Below are 12,500 nucleotides of genomic sequence, written 5' to 3'. Positions count from 1 at the left end.
ACATGTCCTTATTAAAAAAAGGCAGAGAGGAAGACGTCGTGTTCTGAGACATGAGATACAGCTTGTGTAAACCCACCATCATTCATTTGCTCATATACTCATCCGAATAGCTTGTTACTGTGAGCTTTAAAATAGTCGTCAGGATAGACGAATGTAAAGTCTTAAAAAGTCTGCAGCATAAACTTTTTTTGCTCCGCCATGTTGAGCATTATAAACTTTCTCTATGACGTCACGCACACGCAGATCGGACTTAAACTTTCAGATTGGGAACGTTATCAGATACAGATATTTACACAGATATTATTCTTTTGTTTAACAGATTATTTACAGGATTACCTACCTCGTTCAGTCAGACAGAAATGGTATTTGCAATGGCCTCAATCGGACTAGTCTATTCCAACAGAGGTCTATATATGGACATCTATGCATATTGAGCTATTGGGCTTTATGTAAACATGTACAAACCCCTATAAAACTGTGTCTGATCTTGGCAAAAATCCTTGAATGTATTCAAAAAGCAATGCATTCGAACAGCATCGCAAAACGTCCTGTCGCGTAGATTAAATCGCCAAAAATAAAGTAGCACAAGAAACTGTAGCAGAGCTAATGCTGCGTAAAATGCTTTAAATGAGGGAGGTGAAAACAATGAAGGTGAAATTTAAACCCAAGTAAACCCAAAAATATCAGCAGAAGGTCACATGACTCCAGGTGTGAGACTCACCAGCAGGTGAGGATGCTGACAGAGGTGAAGAGGATTATGGGTACGGGGTACGATGCGCAGAGCAGGCCGTGCCGGTAGAAGGCGGCCGAGATGTTCTGCCGGAGCCGCTCTCTGACCGTCATCCTTGGGGGTGGGGTCAGCTGGCAGCCATCCGGCCTGCGTGCGCCGACAGGGCTTGGCCACCAGGGGGCATCCAGGGACCTAAACAGGACGTGCACACACAAACAAAACACATACACACACACACACACAAATTTTTCACAAACATTCAGCATTGTTTAAAATCCTATTAAAATGACAGCAGGAAAATATAGACAAAAATAAACAGACCCTGTGTTTCGCCATATTTATGTTTGTAAATACTCCAAATACACTTTAGCCAAGAAACTTGGCTAAAATCCATGTAGCTGAATCAGCAGCAGATCCAATTTACACACCTAAAATACACACATCAATCACTCACACAACGCATGAACACGGCAATAAACATCATTATGATGAAACTTCCTCATGACAAGAAGCATCAACTACAGGATGAGGTTAAGAGATAACACACACACACACACACACACACACACGGAAATAAAACTAGTCATTCAACAATCTGGCATCAAGCTGAGAGATAAAGACATCTACAAGCACACAGTAATACTGGACTTCACCTCACAAGCCTTCATACATATAATACTGCAAAAACGTCGTCTTTCACTTATTTAATTTCCAGCCATTAAATAACTTATTCATCTTTTCATACAGAAATACACAAAAGGTCTATTGTCCACAGAGACCTGGATGCATTTCATCATGTACCACATGCAATACAACCTGCGTCAGGAGAACATGCTGAAATAGAATCCAACCTGGAAGCTCCACAGTATCAAACTACAGTAAGGTAACCCACCAACAGCCCCTCACAGAGTCAACCTCACCTACTCAAACCATTACCTTACTGTTTAAAGGAATACCTCACACAAAACCACTGCTATGGCTAACGATGAGTGGAAAACAGCAGCATTTCTGGTCATGATATTGGTTATTAAATGCTAACCAGCACCTATTTGCCTTGGAAGCTTAACAACGCTGGCATTTCTGATGTTTATAAAAGCCATTATCATCATCATCTTCTTTCGGCTGCTCCCTTTGGGGGTCGCCACAGCAGATCATCTGCCTCTATCTTGCCCTATCCATTGCCTCCTCTACTTTCACACCAACCATCTCCATGTCCACCTTCACTACATCCATAAACCTTCTCTGAGGTCTACCTCTTCTCCTTCTACCCGGCAGCTCCATCTCCAACATTCTATTATAACATTGTTAAAGCTCAAATTTCACCACAATTCAATTTGACATGATCTAATTATATTGGTGCAGTTCTTATTAATAACTCATTATGAAATCTATAATTCATTATGATAACTAGCGGGATACAGATAGATAGATTGATAGACAGACAGACAGAATCTCACAAAAGTGAGTACACCTTTCACATTTCTGCAAATCTTTTCATAGGACCACACTATAGAAATTAAACTTGGATATAACTTAAATTAGTCAGTGTACAGCTTGTATAGCAGTGCAGATTTACTGTCCTCTGAAAAGAACTCAACACACAGCCACAGTCTAAATAGCTGGCAACAAAAGTGAGTACACCTCACCAGTGAATATGTCCAAATTATGCCCAATTGTGTTGTTATCCCTCCCTGGTGTCACATGACTCATTAGAGTTACAAGGTTCCAGGTGTGAATGGGGAGCAGGGCTGTTAAATTTGGTGTTTTGGGTATAATTTGCTCATACTGATATGGATCTGGACCCAGACCTCGCCAGGGTCGGCCAAAGAAGTTGAGTCCACATACTCAGCATCATATCCAGAGGTTGGCTTCAAAAAATAGACGTGCGAGTGCTGCCAGCATTGCTGCAGAGCTTGAAGAAGTGTAAGGTCAGCCTGTCAGTGCTCAGACCATATGCTGCTCAACGCATCAACTCGGTCTGCATGGCTGTCATCCCAAAAGGAAGCCTCTTCTGAAGTTGACGCACAAGAGCCCGCAAACAGTTTGATCCTGTGTACAGATGGGAGAAACTTCCAGAAGGTCACATCACTGCTGCACTCCACTCCACTGTTTTCACTTCGTCATTATAGGGAACTGAGTGCAGAATAATGGGAATGACTGGATTTTAGCACAAGGCCGCAAAAAAATGTGAAAAAAGTGAAAGGGTCTGTAGATTTTCCAAATGCATTGTATATACAACAACGATAGAACCCTTTTTTGATGCTATATTAAGATTAAGAGACCCTTATTAGTCCCACAACGGGGAAATTTTACCTCCGCATTCAACCCATCTGTGAAGTGAAACACCACATATACTCTAGTGAGCACACACACACTAGGGGGCAGTGAGCACACTTGCCCGGAGCAGGGGGCAGCCCAATCCGCAGCGCCCAGGGAGCAGTTGGGGGTTAGGTGTCTTACACAAGGACACCTCAGTCATGTGCTGTCAGCTCTCGGGATCGAACTGGCGACCTTCCAGTCACAGGGCTGGTTCCCTAACCTCCAGCCCATGACTGCCCCTATATACAGGACTGTATCAACATATTCTCCATCAACCTGAACCCTTTCAGGATGTAAAGAACCCTTTAATCATGCAAAGGATTCTTTCATGATTCTATATAGAACCATTTTCATTATCAAAGAACCCTTCAAGACTTTTTTAAAAAAAAACCTTCAGTGTTTTTACATCTCAAGTATGGACGTAATGCTTTACCCAAAGGCTTCAGTCGGTTCTCTGATTTAAACAGTGTTTCTTTTGTCGGTCCTTGTTCAGCCGGTGTGTCTCTCTCCGGAAGATAAACACTCTCCCTCAGGCCAAACCTCCAGAGTCACCACCCTCCATACACTCCTATAAATACACACACACACAAACACCCTCATTCACCTCCGACCAAAATGGCACAGGTGGAGACTCCACAGAGTGTGAAGAAAAGTGAGGAGTGATGGGAGGAAAATAAACAACGCAGATGACAAACTCAGATCAGCAAAAATATTCCACTTTTCATTCAATGCCAGATGACAGAGACAGCGTGGCCTAAATCAAGACTTTGGAAAAAGTACTGACACTTCTGTTGAAAATCTGTCCTTCCTAGAACCTCCCTGATGGGTGTGTGATTACGCTCTAATATACACTGTGTGCACAATTATTAGGCAAGTGAGTATTTTGACCATATTGTCATTTTTAGGCATATTTTCTAACTCCAAGCTGGATAAACTTGAATGCTTAATGGATTTAAGCTTAGCAGGTGATGTGTATCTGTGTAATGAGGGAGGGTGTGGTCTAAGGAGGTCAACACCCTATATCAAGGTGTGCATAATTATTAGGCAGCTTTTTTCTTTAGGAAAAATGGGCAAAAAAAGAGATTGAACTGACTCTGAAAAGTTAAAAATGACCAAAAGTCTCTCAGAGGGATGCAGAACTCTTGAAATTGCTAAGATATTGGGGCGTGATCACAGAACCATCAAATGTTTTGTTGCAAATAGTCAACAGGGTCGCAAAAAACGTGCTGAGAAAAAAAGACGCAAATTAACTGCCAAGGATTTGAGAAGAATCAAGCCTGAAGCTACCAGGAACCCATTATCTTCCAGTTCTGTCATATTCCAGAACTGCAACCTAGCTGGAGTATCAAGAAGTACAAGATGTTCAGCGCTCAGAGAAATGGCCAAGGTAAGGAAGGCTGAAACCTGACCACCACTGAACAAGACACATAAGATGAAGTGTCTAGACTGGTACAAGAAGAATCTGAAGACAGAATTTTCAAATGTTTTATGGACTGATTAAATGAGAGTGATTCTTGACGGACCAGATGGATGGGCCCGTGGCTGGATCAGTAACGGGACAGAGCTCCACTTCGAGTCAGACGCCAGCAAGGTGGAGGTGGGGTACTGGTATGGGCTGGTATTATTAAAGATGAGCTGGTTGGACCTTTTCAGGTTGAAGATGGGCTCAAAATCAACTCTCAAGCCTACTGCCAGTTTTTAGAAGACACTTTCTTTAAGCAGTGGTACAGGAATAATCTGCATCTTTCAAAAAGACCATGATTTTTATGCAGGACAATGCTCCATCACATGCATCCAGGTACTCCTCTGCATGGCTAGCCAGTAAAGGCGGTAAAGATGAAAAACGTATGACATGGCCCCCTTCCTCACCTGACCTGAACCCAATTGAGAACTTGTGGGCAATTCTTAAACAGGAGATTTACAGTGAAGGAAAACAGTACACCTCTCTGAACAGGGTCTGGGAGGCTGTGGTTGCTGCTGCACAGAAAGTTCATCGTCAACAGATCAAACTGACAGACTCCGTGAATGGAAGGCTTATCACTGTTACTGAAAAGAAGGGTGGCTATATTAGTCACTCATTTTTTTTTTTTAATTTCTCAGAAATGTTCATTGGAAAGCTTTGAGTTGTTTGTAATTCTCACTTGAACCAATGAAAATAAAAAAGTGAGATGGGAAAATGTGTGTTTTTCATTTAGCTGCGTAATAATTCTGCACCATTATAGCTGCCCAATAAATGTGCACATATAGATATTCTCCTAAGAAAGCCAAAACTTCACTTTATTTTTCTTAAACATTCATGTTTGAGGTTTATTAACATTTTGGATTAACCGAGAGCACTGTAGTTGGTCAAAAATAAAAATAATCCTCAAAAATAAGACTTGCTTAATAATTGTGCACACAGTGTATAAACACAGTTGTACTGTAAGGCATAAAGATAGAACATTAGACTGACCACACGCTGTTACAAAACAATAATTTTATTTATTTATTTATTTCCTAAATTGTTCCTTAGTTTATTATTATTAAATTTGTTTTCCCTCTTTTTTTTTTACTACTGTTTTTTTTCTTACAATCTGTGCTGCCATATTTTCTATTCTTTTTTTAACCACATTTTGCCGTATTATGTTTTCTGACTGTTTATGCATTATTGTATTTTGTTATTTACTTTTGTTTTAAATTCAAAAGCTCAACAAGAATATCAACATTAGATACTACATAAGTAAAACTACCTTCATAAAAAACAACTTGGGTAGAAATACAAAAGTATCAGGTCAAAAATCTACTTAAGGGCTAAGCAACCTATAGAACTGCAGTGGAACATCTTAGTGGATCAAGCACTGGTCAGCAGAAGAATGGCTGTATGGCTCTATTTTCCTCTTTTTGGGATTCTTTTGGTCTAAAATAAAGAGCTAAGCTCCCGAGTTGGAAGTGTGACCAATCACAAAGCAGTACAGATATTCTCACCATCAAAACAGGATGACAAACACAAAAAAGCAAATAGTAACTAAACACAAACAGCTAAAATGTAACTAAGTAAAAAGTAAATTCCTCTACTCTCCAATGTACTCGAGGAAAACTGAAAGTATTATGACTTGAAAATACTCAATTCAATTCAAATTCAACAGTACTTTACTTAGGTACATGTGCTTGAATAAATCACTGCCGTCAGGACAAAACCTCATCTTGCTTTCCTTTTTCACATTATCTGAAAAGGTCGGTAAACTGAGGAAGAGGCTGAACAAACAGGTTAGGCTGTTTTGTAACACACAATTTCCATAACGCACCCAAGACGTTAGGGCTGCATGATATGGGCTGAAGACCAGTGTATACAGCTGATTTTTTTGGTTTATAGATTGATATATCCATATAGATATGGATATATATTAATATTTGAATCAAATGTCTTTAGTACATATTTCACATTTTTCCTCTAGAAAACTCAGGCTCATATTAACAACAACAACAACGGCACGGTGGCAGGGTGGGTAGTGCTGTCGCCTCACAGTGAGGAGGGCCTGGGTTCGATTCCCCTGCTGGGCGAGCGGGGTCCTCTCTGTGTGGAGTTTGCATGTTCTCCCCGTGTCTGCGTGGGTTTCCTCCGGGTTCTCCGGTTTCCTCCCACAGTCCAAAGACATCCAGTCCAAAGACATCCAGTCATTGGACATGCTAAAATTGCCCCTAGGTGTGAGTGACTGTCTATGTCTGTCTCTCTGCCCTGCGATGGACTGGCGAACTGTCCAGGGTGTATCCTGCCTTCCGCCCGAAGACTGCTGGGATAGGCTCCAGCAGCCCCCCCACGACCCTGACAGAGAAGCGGCTTAGAAAATGAATGGATGGATGGATGGATTATAATAATAGCAGTAGTAGTAATATATTTGTATTAAATGGGTCACTATAGTATTCTGTAACACCTTAATATTATTGTATTTATTAGTAATAGCAGTAGTAGCAGTAGTGGTAGTATATTTGTATTAAATGGGTCACTATAGAGTATTACAACATTATTATTATTATTAATACTATTATATCCAATTTGAATCAAATATGTTACTATAGCGCAGACTTCACGACTTCGCCCACTTGTGGCATCACCAATGTTCCAGAAATCTCCAGCTCTGATTGAAAATGAATGACCTCCGGCTGCCATTCTGCATCATATCACTGCTGGTGTGACCGCGATCATAATCCCAGTTGTGTTCACACCTGGCTCTCCAGCCCAAGTGAAATCCAAACATGATCCAATCACCGATGTTGGTGGTAACATAAGGTGCAAACGGCCCATTTCAAATTCCAGCTTCTGCTGTTTTTCCACACTAAACCCTGCCATAGCCTTGAGTGCAGTCTTTTCCTGCCGGCAGTGTCAATCCATTTTTAATTACAGACATTTGTCTTATTAAAAACCTTCTGATTGAACCACTCAGCCCAGCACAGAGGGGTCACTCTGGGTCAGAAAACTGGCAGCCACTCATCACCTCAGTCACCGCTCAGTCACTGAGCTAATCCAGGATTGAGCTGCTCAGAAAAGAACAAACGACACAAACGACATTCGCTCAGAGTGAAGCGTCATTCTGCTGTACACCTTCAGCGCTCAGGGAGGAAAAAACACACACACCTCCACCTGAAGGTGGTGATCCAGATGTATCAATTTCGGAATACTGGAATTGATTATAATAAATTATTTTTGTGCTCAGTTTTTGGCCAAAATAAAATTCTTATACCATTTGTAGTTATAATAATATATTTATTATAGTTCCTATATTTGCATATTCAGCATATGTTTAATAATAATTCTGAATATAACTGGAGGCTTGCTGTACTGTTGTGTACTATAGAAGAACAGCGGTGAACAGATTAAAGCCTTGACTGACAGCAATATACCAAAAACAAGGGTGTAAATATGCATCATGATGCACTTGTCTGAAGATGGTGATTCAGAAGCATCAATCATGTAATATTACAATCGACTTGAACAACACTAACTACGGCAGACATTCTTTTTCAGCCAAAATTTAAAAAAATCTATGTAAAATAAATAAATCATAGAGTATTGTTTTAACTGTTTATGTTCCACTCCAATGCAAACAGTGCCTTTAGTTACATTTGTGTATTCTCTATATTTCCAAGCTGAACTATGATATAGACAAAAAGAGCCAAATCTAACTGAATCATGGTGATTAAATAATGCAGTAATGAATATGAATCTCTGTCACAACTGGCACACAAAGGATCGCTCATGCAGGTTCTTTGGTGCAAAGCTTATCCCTGATAACAGTTAGAGTTCCCACTCAGATCCGCTATGTTATGGTTTCCTGAAACTCAAAATCAGAGGTCACTATAGGCGGACCCAGTCCAGACCCAGACGCTGTCCTATGCAGACCTGGACCTATAACCAATAAACTATGATGAATTATTTCATTTCGATGAGGTGGTCCTATTTTCATTGGTGTAACTTTTCTAGTCATTACAGTACCGGTTTAGAGGCCGGGACGATCACAGACTAACTACATGCATTGTAAATATCACACGTGATGCTACTCAGCCAATCAGATCTGTGCATAACAAAGAGCACCGAGTCTCTAGTAAGTGGCGCACACATGAGAGGGACGAGGCGAGAAACAGCAGTCAGAGTAGAAAGTGAGCTAGATTATTTCACGTGCTGTGCTCTAAAAAGAGAAAACTGAAATGTTACTGAACTGTACTTCATTTGATTTGACATTCAGCTGTTGACTGTATAAGATGTAGATATAACTACTTGGCTACTTTAGTAAACAATACATGGCACTGAATCATAATGCAAGTTAGACATCATGATGTTGTGGACCTTCGCTTGAGGATATTTTGTTTAATTAGATCTTACTGAATTTTAAACAAATGGATGAAATACAATCTGGTTTCCTATTGGCTCTCCACAGTTCAACACTGCACACGCTGGTCATCTAAATATTGCACTGAAAGCAAGGGTCACCCATTCTTCCAAGCCGTCAAGTGTAAGAGGCACGCATGCATGTTACAACATTTAGCAAATATGAATAAAAACATTAAAGCAATTTTATTAATAATTTCACTTTCCACACTTCACCATTTCAGCCTTTGGAACGCAACAGTTAGCCAAAGAGCTCAGCTATAGCTTTCCAAGAGAAACTCTTAAAGAATAACTCCACCTGTTTTTCAAAATTACTACACACTTAAGCGGTTAAGACGTGAACAGAACCGTTCAGAGTGGTTTGGTGTGAAATGCTCTAGCTAGAGAAACTTGCCGAGCCAGAATTGTTCACAGTGGTGATGAAAGACGTCCTACTATGAAAACATGCAGGGTGTTGTGAGGCAAAATAATCCCTATGAAAACAGATTTCTTACTATTTTTCCATCTTCGACATTCCATACAAACTCAGAAGACTCGTGTAGGTTCCCTGGTGGTTTTGGATAGTAAATAAAACGTCTAGCTTATATTTGCGTTGTAGTCATGGCGACCCCTGGTTCCTATCACCACCGCTGTAAAGACACCTGAACCATTTCACACCAAACCGCTCTGAATCTCTCTGTTTACATCTCACACACTGAATTATGTACATTTTTTACATACATACATATTTCCCCTTTAAGCATTACCTTCATTAGCTTGTTAAGTACCTTAGCGTTATGAGCTGCTAGCTGGCTGTGTACAATTCAACATCAACTCCATTCAACCTTCATTAGCCAGCAAGCGGTTAGCTGACTACACAAATAAGCACATTTTTAATGAAACCCGTTCGTAAATACATGTTTTGGCGCATATCTGGCGAAAGCAACATGTAAAACAAACCGACATTTAGGTTACTGCTTATTCAGACCTAGAAATGTGTGCTAAGCTAAGCGACAGGCTAGGCTAACGCTAAGCAAAGCTAGCGGGGTAGCTAGCTTATTAGGAAGGTTATGTAGGTGTGAAATAACTACAGCTGACCATACTTGAGATTCGGCTGACCCTTCAATTCATTAAACAGTCTGTTTTGACAGATAACAGAGGTTACTTAGCCAACAAGCCCGCTTATGAGCCACTTGCTGGGCCTGAAGACAGCGGTGCTGATTCGAATTTTCCGTTCCACCTTAAACAGTGGGGCAGTGCCGTTCAGTTACATAGCGGCGCCTGAGGCTCCAGCGCGTAACTGCGGTACCATTTAAGGTGGAACGGGAAATTCGCGTAAGAAGCTAACCTCTTCTGCGAAAGAAGACATAAATTTCAACAAATGTCCATAGACGCGTTTGATTAAAGCTGCTTACCCCAATAGCTAGTTCTCCTCTTCCACTGTGGACGTTTTTACCCGCCGCTCAGCTGAAACGTCCAGCTGGTGTTAAAACTGACCGGGAGGTGTTAAAAATACAGACGCTACTTTGACAGAATCATGTCAGCACTGGGGGAGAGAGAGCGGAGCATGTATTCGACAACATGAACCCTCAACTTCAACCCCATCACGTCTAAAACAGCACCAACCTCGACCTCTACCGGCCACAGAGGGGATATTTATTTATTCAGACATATTTCAGCCTCGTTTAGTGCAAAGATGGTTCTTTAGTAAAGACAGTGGTTCTATACAGAGCCATGAACACTCAAACGCTTAAATGGTTCTTTGCATGGTGAAATGGTTCTTCAGATTGATGGAGAATGTGTTATGTATATGGTCTTACATAGAACTTTGAAGAACACTTCACCATGCAAGGAACCAGTTAAGCATGCAAATGATTGTGATATGAAGCTGAAGTCAGTTTCTCGTTCAAATTTTCCCGTTCCACCTTAAAAGGCACCATCGGTTACTATTAGCAATTTTTTGTTTGTTATGAAGAAAAGGATCATAATACACTGAAATGACAAACTAAGATATAAGAATATAGTGATTATTGTATTTTTTTTTAAGTAAAAAAAATCACATTTGTTGGTTTCTTGGGTCTCTTGTTCAGCCACCTTGCCAGTTTTTCTTTTTTAACCTCACATCTCTCTGTTTGGAGTCTCTGAAAAACCTGTTTGGAGGGCCATGTAGCCCTAACACTTCGCCCTACCCCTCTATCTCGACAAACATCGGCACAACCTACACCTAGACGTGAACACACAAAACAGAGGGGTAGGTTTGAGTGGTAGGGGCGAGGGGTGAAATGGGACTGAGCCTACATTTTTCTTTAAAGATGCAAAAGATTTATTTTTTTACAGTGCTTGGCTTTGCAAAAATTATGGTTTTATTTTTTCCAATATGTTAAACTGAGCAAATAAATAGAAATCATGCATTACAATGTGCAGAAAAAACAATGTTTAAGTGTGTTCTCTGCATTTTTACTTAAAAACTCAACAGCATTTAACATGGCCAGGGCTGTTTTTTGCATATGGGCAAGTTTAGAAATTGCTGACGGATGAACAGTTTGAAACAGTTTTTATGGCCGATTCATACACAGTGCTGTACATAAAACCATAAATGACCGCAGTGACAGAGTGAGCTCGGAGACGGCTGAGCATAATGTCAGAGGAGTAGAACAAGTCCATCAGTTGGTGAAACTGTTAAAGGACTGCTCTCGAAGTCCCTGGTGCAAAGAAGGACGCCCCCTTGTCGTGCACTTTGTACTGAAAAACCTTCCGCTGGTTTTCCTCGGCTCTCCCTCGGCGCCAGATCTCCACCTGAAACACATCACAGACCAGTACTGAAGCTTGGAGAAGCTCTCAGCACTCCAGGCACCGTATTACAGAAGCTTCTTAACTCTGAAATCTCCATTAACAACTGTAGTTAGGACTGAATTGAGGACAGTAGCTCTTCCAGAATAGCAGCTCCTAACTTCATAATCTCATGATTAACTCCAGATAAGAAAACTATCACACAAACATCCTAACTAGACTAAATCTCCTAAATACTGTCCTAACTTTAGGATAAACCCCAATAGGGTCCTAACTTCTGCTTAAGGTCTGTTTTTAGGCAGCTGTGTTAGGAAATATAGCTCACTACCAGCATAATGAGCTACATTTATTTCTACTGTAAAACGCTGCTTTCACTGTGAGATGTTTTTCTTTTCTAACTCTTTTCTTTGCTAAATCTCAGACGCTGCAGACTCCACTCGAACTCCACCGTCCCTCTTATTACCTTCATGTGTTTATGTTGATGAAATATTACAGTGATGGTGGTGAATAATGAGGGACAGAGCTGAACGTCTGTGTTTATTAGGAGGAATAACGTTAGAGCGCTTGGCTAAAGCATTTGGGTAATGGAGACTGAAACTGGGGAGCGGCGATGCTCTGATAAACAGCAGGGGGTGCTCTCATAGCATTCACAACTTACAGTTTAGCACACTTTAGTTTTGTCTGCCCGTTTTTGCATCAGTAACTGCAGCTGTGTGGCTATTTAACGTGACCGTTTTGATTGTGTTCACGAAACATCACAGCTGTGCATGTATGGTCGGTTGTTAGGTAATGTTTTTTGTACAAAAAGTCTTACAGAAT

The 12,500-nt window shown here is 40.8% G+C and overlaps 2 protein-coding genes across 4 annotated transcripts in view; both read right to left on the bottom strand.

The window, feature by feature from the left end:
• LOC108412209 (SREBF chaperone) overlaps positions 1–10,519 on the bottom strand; it is a 54,634-nt gene extending 44,115 nt beyond the window's left edge. Inside the window, exons 1-3 of one of the 2 annotated variants that reach the window (XM_037534108.1) lie at positions 10,307–10,519; positions 3,483–3,617; positions 722–922 (exon numbers count right to left, since the gene is read on the bottom strand). In XM_037534108.1, the coding sequence (XP_037390005.1) occupies positions 722–843 (122 nt within the window). In that variant the 5' untranslated portion in view covers positions 844–922; positions 3,483–3,617; positions 10,307–10,519. The remainder of the gene's footprint in view (positions 1–721; positions 923–3,482; positions 3,618–10,306) is intronic. The other variant, XM_017684138.2, reaches the window with a different exon arrangement.
• Positions 10,520–11,428: 909 nt separating this feature from the next.
• The window catches only part of elp6 (elongator acetyltransferase complex subunit 6), a 6,471-nt gene continuing 5,399 nt past the window's right edge, over positions 11,429–12,500 (bottom strand). For both annotated transcript variants that reach the window (XM_037533935.1, XM_017684142.2), the window contains one exon: positions 11,429–11,687. In XM_037533935.1, the coding sequence (XP_037389832.1) occupies positions 11,571–11,687 (117 nt within the window). In that variant the 3' untranslated portion in view covers positions 11,429–11,570. The remainder of the gene's footprint in view (positions 11,688–12,500) is intronic.

The sequence above is a fragment of the Pygocentrus nattereri genome, chromosome 24 (genome assembly GCF_015220715.1).
Source record: "Pygocentrus nattereri isolate fPygNat1 chromosome 24, fPygNat1.pri, whole genome shotgun sequence".
Classification (NCBI taxonomy): Eukaryota; Metazoa; Chordata; class Actinopteri; order Characiformes; family Serrasalmidae; genus Pygocentrus; species Pygocentrus nattereri.
This window is presented reverse-complemented; position numbering and strand designations above follow the sequence as displayed.